Here is a 19,811-nt window from a genome sequence, read left to right as displayed (position 1 = left end):
GTTTCAAACCCTGCGTCCTTTCCCCTGGTATTGAATTTGATAAGTTCTTTACAGATTTTGGTTGTTAACCCTTTATCAGATATGTCATTTGCAAATATTTTCTCCAATCCATTATCTGCCTTTAAGTTTTGTTGATAGTTTCCTTCACTGTGCAGAAGCTTTTTATCTTGATGAAGTCCCAATAGTATATTTTTGCTTTTCTTCCCCTTGCCTCTGGAGATGTGTCTAGTAAGAAGTTGCTCCAGTGAAAGTCAAAGAAGTTGTTACCCACCTGTATCTTTGGGGGTAAATACCTAGTAGTGCAATTGCTGAGTTGTAGTGTAGCTCTTTGTTTAATGTCTTGAGGAAACTCCGTCATGTTTTGCAGAGTGGCTATACCAGCTTGCATTCCCGCCAACAGTAGAAGAGGGTTCCCCTTTCTCCACATCCTCACCAACACTGGGTATTTCCTGTCTTGTTAGTTTAACCATTCAAACTGGTGTAAGGTGGTATCTCATTGTAGTTTTGATTTGTATTTCCCTGATGCCAAGCGATGTGGAATATTTTTTCATGTGTCTGTTGGCCATTTGTATGTCATCTTTGGAGAAGTGTCCGTTCATGTCTTCTGCCCATTTCTTGACTGGATTCTTTGTTTTTTTGGGTGTTGAGTTTGAGAAGTTCCTTATAGATCTTTGATACCAGCCCTTTATCTGTAATGTCATTTGCAAATATCTTTTCCCATTCCGTGGGTTGCCTTTTAGTTTTGTTGACTGCTTTCCTGTGCAGAAGCTTTTTATCTTTATGAAGTCCCAATAATTCATTTTTGCTTTTGTTTTTCTTGCCTTTAAAGTTGTGTCTTGCAAGAAGTTGCTGTAGCCAAGATCAAAGATGTTACTGTCTGTGTTCTCCTCTAGGATTTTGATGATTCCTGTCTCACATTGAGGTCTTTCATCCATTTTGAGTTTATCTTTGTGTATGGTGTAAGAGAATGGTCCAGTTTGACTCTTCTGCATGTGGCTGTCCGACTTTCCCAACATCATTTATTGAAAGGGCTGTCTTTTTTCCATTGAATATTCTTTCCTGATTGTCGAAGATTAGTTGACCATAGAGTTGACGGTCCATTTCTGGGTTCTCTATTCTGTTCCATTGACCTATGTGTCTGTTTTTGTACCAGTATCCTACTGTCCTGATGATTACAGCTTTGTAATAGAGCTTGAAGTCTGACATTGTGATGCCACCAGCTTTGGTTTTCTTTTTCCACATTACTTTGACTATTTGGGGTCTTTTATGGTTCCATACTAATATTAGGATTGTTTGTTCCAGCTCTTTGAAAAATGTTGATGGTATTTTGATATGGATTGCATTGAATGTGTAGATTGCCCTGGGCAGCATAGATATTTTAACAATGTTTGTTCTTCCAGTCCATGAGCATGGAATGTTTTTCCATCTCTTTCTGTCTTCCTCAATTTCTTTCATAAGTGTTCTGTAGTTTCGAGAATACAGATACTTTCCTCTTTGGTTTGGTTTCTTCCTAGGTATTTTATGATTTTTGGTGCTATTGTAAATGGAATCGATCCCTTAGTTGCTCTTTCTTCCATCACATTGCTAGTGTATAGAAATGCAACTGATACCTGTGCATTGATTTTTTTATCCTGCCGTGTTGCTGGATTGCTATTTGAGTTCCAGTAATTTGGGGGTGGAGTCTTTTGGATTTTTCACATAAAGTATCATGTCATCGTAAAGAGAAAGAGTTTGACTTCTTCTTTGCCAATTTGAATGCCTTTTATTTCTTTTTATTGTCCAATTGCTGAGGCTAGGACATCTAGTACTTTGTTGAACAATAATGGTGAGAGTGGGCATCCCTGTTGTGTTCCTGACTTTAAGAGAAAAGATCTCAGCTTTTCTCCATTGAGAATGCTATTCGCTGTGGGCTTTTTGTAGATGACTTTTATGATCTTGATGTATTTTCCCTCTATCTGTATGTTTTGAAGAGTTATAATCAGGAAAGAATGTTATATTTTCTCAAATGCTTTTTCTGCATCTATTGAGAGGATCATATGGTTCTTGTCTCTTCTTTCATTAATGTGCTCTATCGTGTTGATTGATTTGTGAATGTTGAACTACCCTTGCCTCCCAGGAATAAATCCCACCAGGTCATGGTGAATAATTCTTTTAATGTACTGTTGAATCCTATTGGTTAGTATCATGGTGAATATTTGGCATCCATGTTCATCAGATATTGGTCTGTAATTCTCCTTTTTGATGAGATCGTTGTCTGGTTTTGGGATCAGGGTAATTCTGGCCTCATAGAATGAGTTTGGAAGTTTTTTTTCCATTTCTATTTTTTGAAACAGATTCAGTAGGTATGATTTCTTCTTTAAATCTTTGGTAGAATTCCCCTGGGAAGCCATCTGGGCCCAGACTCTTCTTGTTTTTTGGAAGGTTTTTGATGACTGCTTCAATTTCCTTGCTGGTTATTGATCTGTTCAGATTGTCTATTCTTCCTGTTTTGGTCATGGTAGTTTATAAGTTTCCAGAAATGAATCCATGTCTTCCAGAATTCTTAGTTTGTTGGCATAGAGCTGCTGGTAATAATTTCTAACAATTGTCTCTATTTCCTTGGTGTTGGTCATGATCTGTCCCCTTTCATTCATGATTTTATTTTTATTTTTTAATAATAATTTTTTATTATGTTATGTTAGTCACCATACAGTATATCTTTGTTTCTGATGTAGTGTTCCATGTGTCATTATTTGCATGTACCACCCAGTGCACTGCGAATATATGCCCTCCTTAATACCCATCACCGGCCTATCCCAATCCCCCCCTCCCTCTGAAGCCCTCAGTTTGTTCCCAGAGTCCACAGTCTCTCATGGTTCATTCTCCCTTCTGTTTACCCCCCTTTCATTCTTCCCTTCCTTCTCCTACCGATCTTCCTGCTATTTCTTATGTTCCATAAATGAGTGAAACCATATGATAAATGTCTTTCTCTGCTTGACTTATTTCGTTTAGCATAATCTCCTCCAGTCCCATCCATGTTGCTGCAAATGTTGTGTAATCGTTCTTTCTGATGGCTGAGTAATATTCCATTGTATATATGGACCACATCTTCTTAATCCAGTCATCTGTTGAAGGGCATCTCGGCTCCTTCCATGATTTAGCTATTGTGGACAATGCTGCTATGAACATTGGGGTGCATATGGCCCTTCTCTTCACTATGTCTGTATCTTTGGAGTAAATACCCAGTAGTACAATGGCTGGATCATAGGGTAGCTCAATTTTTAACTTTTTTTTTAATGATTTTTTATTATGTTAGTCACCATACAGTACATCCCCGGTTTCGGATGTAAGGTTCGATGATTCATTAGTTGTGTATAACACCCAGAGCACCACGCAATACGTGCCCTCCTTACTACCCATCACCAGCCTATCCCATTTCCCCACCCCTCTCCCCTCTGAGGCCCTCAGTTTGTTTCTCATAGTCCACAGTCTCTCATGGTTCATTCTCCCTTCTGTTTACCCCCCTTTCATTCTTCCCTTCCTTCTCCTACCGATCTTCCTGCTATTTCTTATGTTCCATAGATGAGAGAAATCATATGATAGTTGTCTTTCTCTGCTTGACTTATTTCACTTAGCATTATCTCCTCCGGTGCCGTCCATGTTGCAGCAAGTGTTGAGAACTCGTTCTTTCTGATAGCTGAGTAATATTCCATTGTATATATGGACCACAACTTCTTAATCCAGTCATCTGTTGAAGGGCATCTCGGTTCCTTCCACAATTTAGCTATTGTGGACATTGCTGCTATGAACATTGGGGTGCATATGGCCCTTCTCTTCACTACGTCTGTATCTTTGGGGTAAACACCCAGTAGTGCAATGGCTGGATCATAGGGGAGCTCAATTTTTAACTTTTAAAGGGACCTCCACACTGTTTTCCAGAGTGGCTGTACCAACTTGCATTCCCACCAACAGTGGAGGAGGGATCCCCTTTCTCCACATCCTCTCCAACAATTGTTGTTTCTTGCCTTGTCTATTTTTGCCATTCTAACTGGCGTAAGGTGGTATCTCAGTGTGGTTTTGATTTGAATTTCCTTGATGGTTAATAATTTTGAACATTTTTTCATGTGTCTGTTAGCCATTTGTATGTCTTCATTGGAAAAGTGTCTGTTCATATCTTCTGCCCATTTTTTGATTTGTTTATTTGTTTCTCGTGTATTGAGTTTGAGAAGTTCTTTGTAGATCTTGGATACCAGTCCTTTATCTGTAGTGTCATTTGCAAATATCTTCTCCCATTCCATGGGCTGCCTCTTAGTTTTTTTGACTGTTTCCTTGGCTGTGCAGAAACTTTTAATCTTGATGAAGTCCCATAAATTCATTTTATCTTTTGTTTCTCTTGCCTTTGGGGATATGTCGTGAAAAAGACTGCTTTGGCCGATGTCGTAGAGGTTGCTGCCTATGTTCTCCTCTAGAATTTTGATGGATTCCTGCCTCACATCGAGGTCTTTCATCCATTTGGAGTTTATTTTTGTGTATGGTGTGAGAGAGTGGTCAAGTTTCATTCTTTGGCATGTAGCTGTCCAATTTTCCCAGCACCATTTATTGAAGAGACTGTCTTTTTTCCACTGGATGTTTTTTCCTGCTTTATCAAATATTAGTTGCCCAAAGAGCCGAGGGTCCATTTCTGGGCTCTCTATTCTGTTCTATTGGTCTATGTGTCTGTTTTTGTGCCAGTACCATGCTGTCTTTGTGATCGCAGCTTTGTAGTACAGCTCGAAATCCGGCATTGTGATGCCCCCAGCTTTGTTTTTCCTTTTCAACAGTTCCTTGGAGATTCGGGGCCTTTTCTGGTTCCATACAAATTTAAGGACTATTTGTTCCAGTTCTTTGAAAAGTGTCCTCGGTATTTTGATCGGGATAGCATTGAAAGTGTAGATTGCTCTGGGTAGCATGGACATTTTAACTATGTTAATTCTTCCGATCCATGAGCATGGAATATCTTTCCATCTTTTTATGTCTTCCTCAATGTCTTTCAAGAGTGATTTATAGCTTCTAGAATATAGACCCTTTATGTCTCTGGTTAAGTTAATTCCAAGGTAACGTATGGTTTTTGGTGCTATTGTAAATGGGATGGATTCCCTAATTTCTCTTTCTTTGGTCTCGTTATTCGTGTATAGAAATGCAACTGATTTCTGAGCATTGATTTTGTATCCCGCCACGTTACTGAATTGCTCTATAACTTCTAATAGTTTGGAAGTGGATTCTTTTGGGTTTTCCATATAGAGTATCATGTCATCTGTGAAGAGAGACATTTTGACTTCTTCTTTGCCAATTTGAATACCTTTGATCCCTTCTTGTCGTCTGATTGCTGTTGCAAGGACTTCTAGTACGATGTTGAATAATAGTGGTGAGAGTGGGCATCCTTGTCGTGTTCCTGATCTTAAGGGAAAGGCTTCCAGCTTTTCCCCATTGAGAATAATATTTGCAGTATGCTTTTCATAGATGGCTTTTATGAGATTGAGAAATGTACCCTCTATTCCTACACTCTGAAGGGTTTTAATCAGGAAAGGATGCTGTATTTTGTCAAACATTTTTTGGCATCAATTGAGAGGATCATATGGTTCCTGAGTCTTTTCTTGTTGATATGATGTATCACGCTGATTGATTTGCGAATATTGAACCACGCTTGCATCCCAGGTATGAATCCCACTTGATTGTGATGGATAATCCTTTTAATGTACTGTTAGATTCTATTAGCAAGTATCTTTTGAGGATTTTGGCGTCCATATTCATTAGGGAAATCGGTCTGTAATTCTCCTTTTTGAGGGGGTCTTTGCCTGGTTTGGGGATCAAGGTAATATTGGCCTCATAGAATGAGTTTGGTAGCTTTCCTTCTGTTTCTATTTTTTGAAATAGCTTTAGGAGAATAGGTATTATTTCTTCTTTGAATGTTTGGTAGAATTCCCCAGGAAAACCGTCCGGGCCTGGAGTTTTGTTATTTGGAAGGTTGTTTATCACTGACTCAATTTCTTCATAATTAATTCGCCTGTTTAAGAAATCAATTACTTCCGGTTTCAATCTTGGTGGTTTATAGGTTTCCAGGAAGGATTCCATCTCTTCCAGATTGCTTAGTTTATTGGCATATAGCTGTTGATAAAAATTTCTAATAATCCTTCCAATTTCAATGGTGTTCGTCGTGACCTCTCCTTTTTCATTCATAATTTTAATAATCTGGGTCCTTTCTCTTTTCTTTTGGATAAGTGTTGCCAGTGGTCTGTCAATTTTATTGATTCTCTCAAAGAACCAGCTTCTAGTCCTGTTGATCTGCTCTACTGTACTTCTGGTTTCTGTTTGATTGATTTCAGCTCTAATTTTGGTTAACTGCTTCCTCGTGAGTGAATTAGGCCTGTCCCTCTGTTGCTGTTCCAGCTTCTTGAGGTGAGAATATAAAAACTGCATTTTAGATTTTTCTATTGTTTTGAGTGAGGCTTGGATGGCTATGTATTTCCCCCTTAGGACTGCCTTTGCAGTATCCCATAGGTTTTGGACTGTTGTATTTTCATTCTCATTGGTGTCCATAAATTGTTTAATTTGATTTTTGATTTCCTGGTTTATTGAGTCATTCCTGAGCAGGATGGTTCTTAGTCTCCAAGTGTTTGAGTTTCTTCCAAATTTTTCCTTGTGGTTGAGTTCCAATTTCAGAGCGTTTTGGTCTGAGAATATGCAGGGGATAATTTCAATCTTTTGGTATCGGCTGAGACCTGTTTTGTTTCCCAGAACATGGTCTATTCTTGAGAATGTTCCATGGGCATTAGAATAGAATGAGTATTCTTTGGTTCTGGGGTGTAGTGTTCTATATATATCTATGAGGTCCAACTCGTCGAGTATGGCATTCAAAGCCTTTGATTCTTTGCTTAGTTTTTGCCGGGATGTTCTGTCTATTTCTGATAGTGGAGTGTTGAGGTCCCCTACTATTAATGTATTTTTATTTATATGTCTCTTTATTCTGGTTAAGAGTTGGCTTGTGTATCTTGCTGCTCCCCTGTTGGGGGCATATATATTTATAATTGTCATATCCACTTGTTGAATACTTCCTTTAAGAATAATATAGTGCCCTTCTGCGTCTCTAACTATAATCTGTAGTTTAAAATCCAATTTATCTGATATGAGAATTGCTACCCCAGCTTTCTTTTGAGGTCCATTTGCGTGAAAGATGGTACTCCATCCCCTTACTCTCAGTCTGAATGCATCTTTGGGTTCGAAATGAGTCTCTTGTAGACAGAAAATGGATGGGTCATTTCTTTTTATCCAATCTGCAACCCTGTGGAATTTTATGGGAGCATTTAAGCCATTCACATTAAGACTGAGTACTGAGAGATATGATTTTAATGATGCCATGTTGCCAGTAAAGTCTTTGTTTGTATTGGCTGTGACTTTCTGTTCTGTATCACTCTTGGGGCCTTTTTACTTGTATAGAACCCCCCGTAATATCTCCTGTAGGGCTGGTTTCGTGGTTACAAAATTGGTTAGTGACTGGTGATTTTGAAATGTCTTCATTTCTCCATCAATTCTGAATGACAGCCTTGCTGGATAAAGGATCCTTGGCTGCATGTTTTTCTCTGAAAGAGCTTTAAATATGCTTCCCCAACCCTTTCTCTCATTCCAGGTCTGTGTAGACAGGTCTGACGTAATTCTGATGCTTTTGCCTTGGTACGTGAGAAATTTCTTTGCCCTGGCCGCTTTCAATACTGTATCCTTGGATCTAATATTTGCGAATGCACTATGACGTGACGTGGCGTAGGTTTGTCGTGGTTGAGCTTGGGAGGGGTCCTCTCTGCTTCTTGGACATGAATGTTTGTTTCCCTCGCTAGATTAGGGAAGTTTTCAGCTACAATTTGTTCAAATATCTCTTCTAGACCTGTGTTTTTCTCCACCCCCTCGGGGATGCCGATGATTCTAACATTGGATCGTTTCGTTGAGTCATTAATCTCCCTTAACCTACATTCGTGGGCTTGGATTTTTTTAAGAGCCGCTTCTATTTTGGTTTTTTCCTCTATTAACCCATCCTCCAATTCACTAACCCTTTCCTCTGCTTCTGTGACCCTGGTCGTCAGAGCCTCTAGTTTTGCCTGCATTTGGCTCTTAGAATTTTTAATGTCTGTCAGATTTGCTCTCATTTCTGTCCTTAGGGATTCTATATTCTCAGTAACCTTTTCGTTAATATTTTTTTCAATTCTACTCATCATTTTGACCATCGTTACTCTGAATTCCATTTCTGATACTTTGGTTACATCCATATCCATTATTTCTGTGGCAGAGGCCACAGACTCACTGTCTTTTCTTTGCTGGGGGGGAAGGGGGCTTCTCCTTCTTGTCATTCTGATGAGGAGAGGTTGCGGTGTTGTCCAGAGCCCAAATTATTGACTGGGTCCCAGGCCGTGCCCCTTGTTTTATAGGGATCTTAGGGATGTGGGCTTCTTCTTTAAAGATTTTATTTAATAATTTATGTGGCAGCCAACCAGCGAGAGAGGGAACAGAAGCAGAGGAGTGGGAGAGGAAGAAGCAGGCTCCCAGGGAGGAGCCCGATGAGGGACTCCCTTCTGGAACACCGGGATCACACCCTAAGCGGAAGTCAGGCGCTCAATGACTGCGCCACCCATGCGCCCGGGTGTGGGCTTCTTGATTTTTCAGCCTGCCTTCTGTGTTCTGGGGTCGGGGCCTGCCGCGCCAATACTCAGGCAACCCTGTTTGGGTAGAGTCTCCGCGTCCCCTGCGAGGGGGGATGGGGATGGGCACTCTCTGAGCCGGTATTTCCAGGCTTTTGTTCTGGTGGCTTTCCCTGGCGGTCTGCTGTGCCTCTTCTGAGAGTTAGAGCAGCAGCGGCCGAATTTCAGCCTCTGTCACGGAACAGAGGAATTGCGGCCCGTTCTCTACTAATGTTCTGGGCACTTTAACTCTGTTTCTGTTGGTGCTGCTCAACCCTGCAGTGTCCGGGGGGTGTGTGCCCCACACCCAGCGTCCCAGCCCTCACTTCCAGGGCCGGTGCATCTCTGTCCTTTGTGTTTCTAATGCCGCCAGCCACCAGCCGCCCCGCATGAGCTCCGGAAGCTCCCGGTCTCAGTCTGGATCCAGTGAGCGCACCGGGATTCCGGTGTTCCGCGAGATGCCTGGTGGCACGCGCACCCGGCTCATGGTCTCAGTCTGCTGTTTTGCGGGTGCCGTCCGCGAGCCCCGCCCGCCCTCCCGTGTAAGTGGCTACCGCATCCCGGCGCCCAAACGCGGCGGCTCCCTCCCCCTTCCGTTTATCTTCCGATATCTGTGCACGGTTTCATGGCTCCCCGCTTCGTACCTCAATACTCAGCGCTGGAGATGTTCATTTGTAGAGATCCAGATGCATCTTCCTGCGTCTCAGGCTGGTTCCGTGGTTGTTTAGGCTGGTCTAGTACCTTTTCAGCTCGACTCGGGGGACTGCCTGAAAAAGGTGTCTCCTACTCCTCCGCCATCTTAACTCCTCCCAATTTTTAACTTTCTAAGGGACCTCCACACTGTTTTCCAGAGTGGCTGTACCAACTTTCATTCCCACCAACAGAGTAAGAGGGATCCCCTTTCTCCACATCCTCTCCAACATTTGTTGTTTCCTGCCTTGTCCATTTTTGCCATTCTAACTGGCATAAGGTGGTATCTCAATGTGTTTTCGATTTGAATTTCCCTGATGGCTAACGATTTTGAACATTTTTTCATGTGTCTGTTAGCCATTTGTATGTCTTCATTGGAAAAGTGTCTGTTCATATCTTCTGCCTATTTTTTGATTTGATTATTTGTTTTTCGTGTATGAGTTTGAGAAGTTCTTTGTAGATTTTGGATGCCAGTCTTTTATCTGTAGTGTCATTTGCATATTAATTTGGGTCTTTTCTCTGTTCTTTGGGATACGTCTTGCCAGAGGTTTATTGATCTTATTAATTCTTTCGGAAAACTGGCTCAAAATGAGTCTCTTTTAGACAGCATATGGATGGGTCCTGGGAGCATCAGCCCATTTACATTTAGAGTAACTATTGAAAGATATGAATTTAGTACCATTCTATTGCCTGTAAAGTCCCTGTTTCTGTAGATTGTCTCTGTTGCTTTCTGGTCTATATTACTCTTGAGGTCTTTCTTCACTTACAGAATCCCCCTTAATATTCCTTGCATGGCTGGGTTAGTGGTCACATATTCTTTCAGTTTCTGCCTGTCCTGGAAGCTCTTTATCTCTCCATCAATTCAGAATGACAGCCTTGCTGGATAAAGTATTCTTGTCTGCATGTTCTTCTCATTTAGTACCCTGAATATGTCTTGCCAGCGTTTTCCTGTAGATCTCTGTGGACAGGTCTGATATTATTCTGATGTTCCTCCCTCTGTACGTAAGAAATCTCTTCCCCAGCCACTCTCAGGATAGCTTCCTTGGCTCTAAGATTTGCAAGCGTCACTATTATATGCTGGGGTGTCAGCCTATTTTTATTGATTTTGGGAGGGGTCCTCTCTGCCTCTTGGACATGAATGCTTATTTCCTTCCCCAGATTAGGGAAGTTGTCAGCCATGATTTGCTCAAATATACCTTCTAGTCCTCTCTCTCTCTCCACCTCCTCAGGGATTCCAATAATTCTGACACTGGAAACTTTCATGGCATTGTTAATCACTCCAAGCCTTTTTAGTGAGCTATTAGTTGACTAATTCTGTTTTCCACAAAGTCCTTCCTTTCCATCAGCCTATCCTATAGATCACTATTCTCTCTTCTGCCTTGTTGACCCTATATGTTAGAGTATTCAGTTTAGACTGCATCTCATTCATAGCATTTTTAAGAGTGGCCTGACTAGATCTTATTTCTGCCCTTAGAGATTCTATATTGTCTCTTACATTTTTTTCATGCCTAGCTATTAACTTTATGATTGCTATCCTGAATTTTCTCTCTGACATCTTCTATTCATATCGATTAACTCTGTGGCAGAGAACACTGCCTCTGGTTCTTTTTTTGTGTGAGTTCCTCCTCCTAGTGTTTCTGCCCAGAGGACAATGGGTGGATGAATGAACAGAGTCCAAAATATCAATAGGACGCAAACAAGATGCACCCTAGAAAAATCTGGAGTGGTTGGAAGCCACCACAGAAAAACAAACAAAGCCAAAAAGATACACAGGAAAAAACTGAAAAGAAGAAGGAGAGGGGAAGAGAGACTGTAATCTTGCAGTGTGGACAAAGCACAGTGATCTACTTGTTCCTGAGTGAATTTTGGTCTGTGTGTTAGAAGACACTACATCCCAAAATTGCAAGGAAAGCAAAACATATATATAATTGAATAGAGTGTAAAAAGGAGTAAAATGAAGCATATATCTATAAAATGTAGATGTGAAAAAATATAAGTTAAAAAGCGACTATGAAATATAAGTTGGTATAATAAGCATCTAGTTGGAATGGGAAAAAGGTAAAAGAAAGAAAAAGAGAAAAAGCATAAGAAAAAGAAAAAAGAAAAAAGGAATTTTATCTGAAATGAGTCATGAGGCAACACCTGGAACTCAATATACTATTTTCCCCTGGCGTTGGAATTTTACAGTCTTGTGGGATCCATAGGCTTCTCATCCACCTGTTCTTCCAGTCTGTCTTCTGGGGGAGGGGCCTGTTGCACTGTTTCTCAGGTATCCCTGCCTGGGCGGAGTTGTCCCAGGGGGATGGGCTCAGTGCAAACTGATCAGAGAGATGGGCTCAGTGCAAACTGTCCTCTGTGTGGCTTTTGTTCCCTGGAAGCTTTCCATGCCTCTTTAGAAGATCAGAACAAAAATGGCCATCCCTAAACCTCTGGCCCAGAGCAGAAAGATCACAGTCTTCCCTCCTTAATAAACCCTCTGGGACAAAAAGTCTCCACTTCTGTATTTGCCAAAAGCATAGCCTCCCATGGTGCATGCCCACTGCAACTCTCTCAGAGGTAGTCCCAGGGACCCAGGAGTGCCACTGCCCTTTGTGACTCTAAAACTGTAAGTGGCTGAGGGCTTGCAGGCACACCCAAAGCTCCTGGATAGTGTTTGGGTGTTTCCCTAATGTCCTTTCCAGACCGTCACTGCCCTGGGAGCTTTTGCCCAATCATGGGCACAGCTGTTTCACCCCTCCCAGGGGATGGTAAATGGCCCCCACATTCCAGTCTTTTTCAGGATGCTCAGGAAAAGAGTGATTAACAACTGGCCCTGCTCGAAGTTTATGGCGACCTGAGCTGAGAGTCCCTTCCTGGGCTCAGTGACCATAACCTGCTTCCTGGCTCCACTGCTTGGGCACTCTACAGGTTCAGGCACCCTCATTCGCTCTGTGACTCCTTGGATCCTGATTCCACAATGCCCCACCTAGAATTCTGCCTTTTCATTGCAGGAGCCCCTTTCAGAGGGATATCCCTCACTAGAGCAGATTACTAAGGGTTCCAAATTTGTGCTCCAGTGTTATATCACTTTCCAGGAACAAGCTTATGGAGGCTCCCTCCCCTTTCTGTTTATCTTCTGATATCTCCCCTCAGATTCATGACTCCACATGTCCTACTTTGCAAAAAGCAGTTGCTTTTCTGCTTGTAGAGATCCAGATATATATTCTTACATCTCAGGCTGACTTAGTGGGTGTTGAAAATGATTCGATAGATATCCAACTAAATTCAGGGGGCGAGTTGAAATGGGGTCCTCTACTCCTCTGCCATCTTTGCCTCCCTCTGCCAATGAGTTCCTGAACCCTTGGAGATACATTGGGCAATCTGACATGGTGTACTATTCATTTGAAGGTAAGGTTTTTGGTAGTTTTTGGTTTATTGATGGGTACTGAGACCATACAACTCACCAGAAACGTTATCTAGGAAAATGATCATTCACATAGAAAAGTTTGGCATCCAGGTGTCCCTCATCTGTTGTTATCTAGGAATCAGGTAATTTCAGTTTTCCCTGTGGTTGTCTCCTTCCTACAAATCCCAAAGCTAGGGCTGTCCTGCTTCGGCAGGTGACATGACACTAATGGGCATTGGGGAGATGAGCTCAGGACATCTCTTCCCTATAACTACTTATAGCCTCATTTCACACAAACAAACTCACTGTCAAGTCTCACTTGGGTAAGTGACCATTTCTCAGTTTTATTAACAGTGAGTGCTCAAGTGTTAGATGGGAGTTTTTGTTAAAGTATTAGAATTCGCTTCTCATACTTTCAGTCTTCTATCTTATTGAATTATAACTACCATTAGTTGACATTACCATATTAAAGGTAAATTTATTTAATGTTATTAGGATATAAATTTGTAGATTTATGGAATATTTGTGATGTTCTATTTGCATTTGAATGCTTTTTACTATTTCTCGCTTTCCCTGCCTATGCTTTTCCCCAGAATTGCTGAGAATAAAGTGCCTTAAAAGAATGATATCTTTGTCGATAAGCATTGTGTTTTAAGTCAGTCAGAGAAAGACAAATTCCATGTGATCTCACTCATGTGTGGAATTTAAGGAAGAAAATAGATGAACATATGGGAAGGGGGGAAAAAAGGAGAGAGGGAAACAAACCATAACAGACTCTTAACAATAGAGATGGAGGGAGCTGGGTGGGGAATGGGCTAGATGGGTGATGGGTATTAAAGAGGGCACTTGTAACAAGCACTGGGTATTGTATGTAAGTGATGAATCACTGAATACTACTCCAGGAACAATATTGCACTCTATGTTAACTACCTAAAATTTAAGTTAAAAATTTTTTAAAAAACCATATAGAACAAGGGGAAAAAAATAAACTGCAGTCTGAACTAATTTCAGTAGTCACAGAATAATAGATGCTTTTCAGTTTTTCAGTGGTATCTAATACTTAACTTACTTATTCTTTAGGCATTTGTACCTTTTACAAAAATATTTTGTGCAACTGATCTATGTAAAAAGTTTTTTTTTTCCTTCTTGAAATTGCCAGCTCTATTTCTCATGATATCACTATTGCCACTGAATCAACCAACTTACCTGAACCTTTTCACTTGCAATTTTCATAATGACTTTATGCTCTCAACGACTAATCATAGGTTTTACAATGTTTTTACAGACTATGGTGAAATTAATGAGGAATATAATGTTATCAAGTAACACAATAATAAAACAGAAAAGATGTGATTTTGTCATATAGATTATGCTATATATATATATAGCATTATATATGTTATTATATATAATATATAGTTATATATATTATGTATTATATATGTGTGTGTGGCAGTCTGCAAACATCTGTATAACTATTACATAACTTATTAAAAATACAATTCTAAATGCAAGATTTTTTCTGAAGATGAGGAAATAAATTTTATCAAACTATATTTTCTCCAATAAAATATAGTCTAATGAGAAATATTACTTGAGTTCTTGTGAACGACTTCTTCCTTACATTACACCTCATTATTTTGGACATTTAATGTCAGTCCAAAGAATTTATGATGAGTATTTTATCCCAGGTTTACTTATTGGTGATATTTACCCACCTTTATCCATTATTATGTATATAATATAATATACATATCTATGATTATATATATAGTAGCTTCAAGTGAGGGTATAATAATGAGAAAGAACTTCAACTGCATTATTTGCCTTCTGGGACTGCTCATGGGCTTCATCCTCAGCCCCAGGAAAAACTAGGTGTCTCTTCCCAGAGTGAGTACTGAGATGTGCACTTAGATTTTTAGGTTTTCAAGATTTGAGCTGGTACCAAGTTCACCTTTACATTCTCATCAGCCTATCAATTCTATAGATTTTTAAAAATATTTTATTTCTACAGATATGCCCTATGTTTTCCAAGTCCTATGATTTTTCCATGGTAAGGTTGCCAGATAAACACAAGATGCACAGCAGTTTGAAATTCAGAAAGACAACAATGACTTTTTTGTACCACTGTGCAATATTTGCTTACTTCCGTGTAATATGTGTATGCAATTTTTAGGACATACATATGCTAAAATAATTTTTCATTATTTGCCTGATATTCAAATTTAACTGAGTGTTTTACATTTTATTGCTCAACTTGAATCTATGAGAAACATGGTGCTTTCCTGTCCAGGCTCAGCACCCTCAAGACTGTCACTGGAAAATTTTTTTTATATATCCAGCAGGAATACACTTTTTCAGTATGTGATAGCCATTTACAGAAAGTAGGCATGAATTAGAGGTGGCCAGCCATATAGCTCATGAACTAATAAAATAAAATATTAAAATTTTTATCTATGTCATTTTATTTAATATTATCTCTTTTTGAAATGATTCACTTGTACAGTTAAATAATTACACATATGTTAGTGGTCAACACCCAAATGCTGTTTTACTGGTACTGGACTGCGATCCCTAAAATTTGGATATCATTGTCCCTTTAAGCAAATTTTGCCCTAATCTCTAAGGAATCAACATGACAGCAGAACCCAAGTGTTCTGTGAGTACAGATATATGCTTGTGGGAACTACTAGTTTTTTTGGCTCTGGCATTGAAAATAAATTTATCACATAATAGATTAAACATTTGGAAAAATGGTTACAGCCATTTAATCAAATATATAATTATTTCTTTATAAAATCACATATATCAGGGGATTATAGAGCAATGTTTACCTCAGCAATGACATTCTGAGTTTCAGCCAAGAATATTAACTCTCAGAATTTCTTTACTGAAAACAAAAGTGAGTACTCTTTCCTTTCAAGAGAAGAATAAATAAAAGAATAAGTAATAAAACTCAGGCAAACCCAAAATTGAGGGATAATCTGTAATCCAGCTGATTGGTGCTCTTCAAAAGTGTCAAGGTCATGAAAGATGAAGAAAAATGAAGACACAGTCTCAGTTTTAAAGACTAAGGAGACATGACAGATAAATGCAATGTGTAATCCCATATCGGACCCTGGACCATGAACAGGATATTAGTGGGACACGGTAGAGTAGCAATGGCAATTTCCTGGTTTTATCATTGTATTGTGGTTATACAACATGTTAACATTACGGGAAGTTAGGTAGAGTATATAGGAATTCTTTGTACTCTTTTTGTAATTTTTTGTAAATCTTATAACCTCTTTTCACGTACATCTCACATATCTGTATCTTAATCAATTGCTTTGTTCATTCACTGATTTTTTTTTTCATTAAAGGACTGTAGGCTAAGCCTCAAAAAAAAAAAGAATAAGTAATACAGCTAATTTTTTAAATCCCTGGATCACATTAATTGGGTAAAATAATTATGCTTTCATACAGGGCAAACAACATGATAAAATAATTGCAAAATTGTTCAGTGACATTTTACAAAGTGTTCTAATATTGAAAGTATTCTGATGAGACATGAGGATTTTTAAAGGCATGGGAGGATATCCTTTTATTAAATGAAGTCCCATGAAAAAGATCTTCATATAAACATTTTTATAATAATATTTTTATTATATTATGTTAGTCACCATACAGTACATCTCTAGTTTTTGATGTAAAGTTCCATGATTCATTAGTTGCGTATAACACCCAGTGCACCATGCAATACGTGCCCTCCTTACTACCCATCACCGGCCTATCCCATTCCCCCACCCCCCTCCCCTCTGAGGCCCTCAGTTTGTTTCCCAGTGTCCATAGTCTCTCATGGTTCATTTCCCCTTCTGTTACCCCCCTTTCTTCTTCCCTCTCTTCTCCTACCAATCTTCCTACTTCTTATGTTCCATAAATGAGTGAAACCATATGATAATTGTCTTTCTCTACTTGACTTATTTTGCTTAGCATTATCTCCTCCAGTCCCGTCCATGTTGCAGCAAATGTTGAGAAATCGTTCTTTGTGATGGCAGAGTAATAATCCATTGTATATATGGACCACATCTTCTTAATCCAGTCATCTGTTCAAGGACATCTCAGCTCCTTCCACAATTTAGCTATTGTGGACAAAGCTGCTATGAACATTGGGGTGCATATGGCCCTTCTCTTCACTACATCTGTATCTTTGGGGTAAATAGCCAGTAGTGCAATTGCTGGATCATAGGGTAGCTCAATTTTTAAATTTTAAGGGACCTCCACACTGTTTTCCAAAGTGGCTGTACCACATTTTGATACAACTCTGTGGACATCATAGTGGAGAATTGTGTGTTTGTCCTCTTGAAAATTGCGAGTTGGTCTTCAGCAATTCCCTACTGATATGAAAAGAGATTATAGAAGGCAACTGTGATTGAGAATAAAGGGGAGTGAGCCAGGTCATGTCGGATAAATTTTGTTAATAGGATTTGTAATAAAAATATAGTCCACAGGGCGCCTGGGTGGCACAGCAGTTGAGCGTCTGCCTTCAGCTCAGGGCGTGATCCCAATGTTATGGGATCGAGCCCCACATCAGGCTCCTCTGCTATGAGCCTGCTTCTTCCTCTCCCACTCCCCCTGCTTGTGTTCCCTCTCTCGCTGGCTGTCTCTATCTCTGTCAAATAAATAAATAAAATCTTTAAAAATAAATAAATAAATAGTCCACTTCCAAATCTTCATACCCTTAATGTGAATACATTAGGTTATATGACAATGAGAATTAAGATTGCAGATAGAAGGAAAATTAATAATTATCTGATTTTTAGATGGGGAGATTATGCTGAATTATCAGGATAAGCCAAATGTAATCATGGTGGTCCCTAAATGTGGAAGGAGGAAGAAGAGAAAGTGTCACAGTGTGATGCAACACTCACCTGGACATAACTTTGTCCCAATTGTTTGGTGATTCTTTTGACGTTACCATAAAATTTACAACAGTTCAATTATACAAACACCTATGAGTTCTTTATACAGCTATTTAGCATTCTTGGTACTGAGTATGAGACACAATAATGCAGAACAGGAAAGCAAACTTTCTACAAAAGAAATGCATGTATAGGAAAGCTGTTAAGGGTATACATCCTAAGAGTTCTCATCACAAGGGAAAAAATTTTTTTCTTTTTCTTTTTTTTTAAATTGTGCCTATATGAGGTAATAGATGTTAACTAAACTTATTGTGGTAATCATTTCCCAGAATGTGTAAGTCAAACCATGATGCTACACAGCTTCAGGGTATACAGTGATGTGTGTCAATTATAGCTCAATAAAGCTAGATGAAGAAGAAGAAGAAGAAGAAGAAGAAGAAGAAGAAGAAGAAGAAGAAGGAGAAGGAGAAGGAGAAGGAGAAGGAGAAGGAGAAGGAGAAGGAGAAGGAGAAGGAGAAGGAGAAGGAGAAGGAGAAGGAGAAGGAGAAGGAGAAGGAGAAGGAGAAGGAGAAGGAGAAGGAGAAGGAGAAGGAGAAGAAAAGAAATGCATGTACCATAGGAGTATGGAGAATGGGTACATTATCCTGGCATGATTATGGATATGTTGTTTGAGATGTCTCTCTCCTAACCCCTCTTTCCTTTTCTCTCTCTCTCTCTGTAGATGGATGAGAGATAAATAAATAAGTAGATAGATAGACAGCAAATAGATATGTGTATATAATATTCACACACCCAAATTGGTGCACAAGTAATGTTGAGATTGTATTTCTCAGACTTTATACAACATAGGTTTACTGATTAACTGGGCAAAATAAAAATTAGGTGAAATAAAAATTGTGATTGTGGTGATTTCGACAACAAAAATAATGACACTGATGATGTGAGGTCTTTTTTTTCAGATATACAAAATATGTTTTTCTGCCATTATGATGATCGCATCTTCCATTTATGTTACTGTTAAAATATGCCAATTTTTACAAGCTGGTATTGGAGTCTCAGCCAACATCTTCCTCCTTCTCTTCCACATCTTCATGCTCCTTCTGGATCACAGGCCTAAGCCCACTGACCTGATCATCTGTCACTTGTCCTTTGTTCACATAATGAAACTCTTTACTGGGCTGTTTTTATTGTCTGCAGAAGTGTTGGGATCACTGAACTTTATAAATGATTTTGAATGTAAGGCTTTATTCTACATGAGCAGAGTAACAAGGAGTCTCTCCATCTGCACCACCTGCCTCCTGAGTGTGCTCCAGGTCATCACCATCAGCCCCAGCACCTCCTGGTTGGCCAGGTTTAAATATAAATGCACAAAGTACATCTTCCATTCTTTTCTCATCTTATGGTTTCTCAGTTTGTCTCTCAGTAGTAACTGCATCATCTATTCTGTGGCATCTTTTAATGTGACCCAGACCAATCTACTGAATGTCAGTAAATACTGCTCACTTTCTCCCATGGACCCCATCATCAGGGGACTGATTTTAACGTTGACAATAGCCAGGGATGTCTACTTTGTCGGAGTCATGCTGCTCTCAAGTGCATACATGGTGATTCTCCTCACCAGGCATCAGAGGCGTTGCCAGCACCTTCACAGCACTAGCTTCCCAAGAGCCTCCCCAGAGAACAGGGCCACCCAGACTGTCCTGTTGTTGGTGAGTTTCTTTGTGGTCGTGTACTGGATAGACATCATCATCTCATTGTCCTCAACTGTGTTATGGAATTATGACCCAGTCATCCTGGATTTCCAGAAGCTTCTGTCCAATGTCTATGCCACTGTCAGTTTTGGTAATAATTAGTTCTGATAAAAGGATGAAATGTCTTTCAAAAGTGTGGGAAAATTACAAACAATTTATAACTACTTATTCATAAGATAGATATCCAAAAAGATGTTTATTTGGCCTTTATTCAAATGACACAGAATATACTTAAATAACATTTAAAATTTAATTTTAATTTAAATGTAATTTAAAATTATATTTTAATTTATCTAAATATTTTTGAAACCTGTGATACCATCAATCCTCCAGTTTCTTTAGTTTACTATAAAAGAGATTTAATATTCCCATATGTTTGCAAGTTCCTTTCTAAAACTCCCTT

At 39.4% G+C, this 19,811-nt stretch overlaps 1 protein-coding gene across 1 annotated transcript; it reads left to right on the top strand.

Moving 5' to 3' along the window:
* Positions 1-18,677: 18,677 nt before the first annotated feature.
* Positions 18,678-19,510, top strand: LOC113261921 (vomeronasal type-1 receptor 90-like). The gene has a single exon (XM_026508231.2). It carries the CDS (start codon positions 18,749-18,751, stop codon positions 19,508-19,510), a length of 762 nt encoding a protein of 253 aa, XP_026364016.2. The 5' UTR covers positions 18,678-18,748.
* Positions 19,511-19,811: the final 301 nt, after the last annotated feature.

The sequence above is a fragment of the Ursus arctos genome, unplaced genomic scaffold, assembly GCF_023065955.2.
Source record: "Ursus arctos isolate Adak ecotype North America unplaced genomic scaffold, UrsArc2.0 scaffold_5, whole genome shotgun sequence".
Taxonomy (NCBI): domain Eukaryota; kingdom Metazoa; phylum Chordata; class Mammalia; order Carnivora; family Ursidae; genus Ursus; species Ursus arctos.
This window is presented reverse-complemented; position numbering and strand designations above follow the sequence as displayed.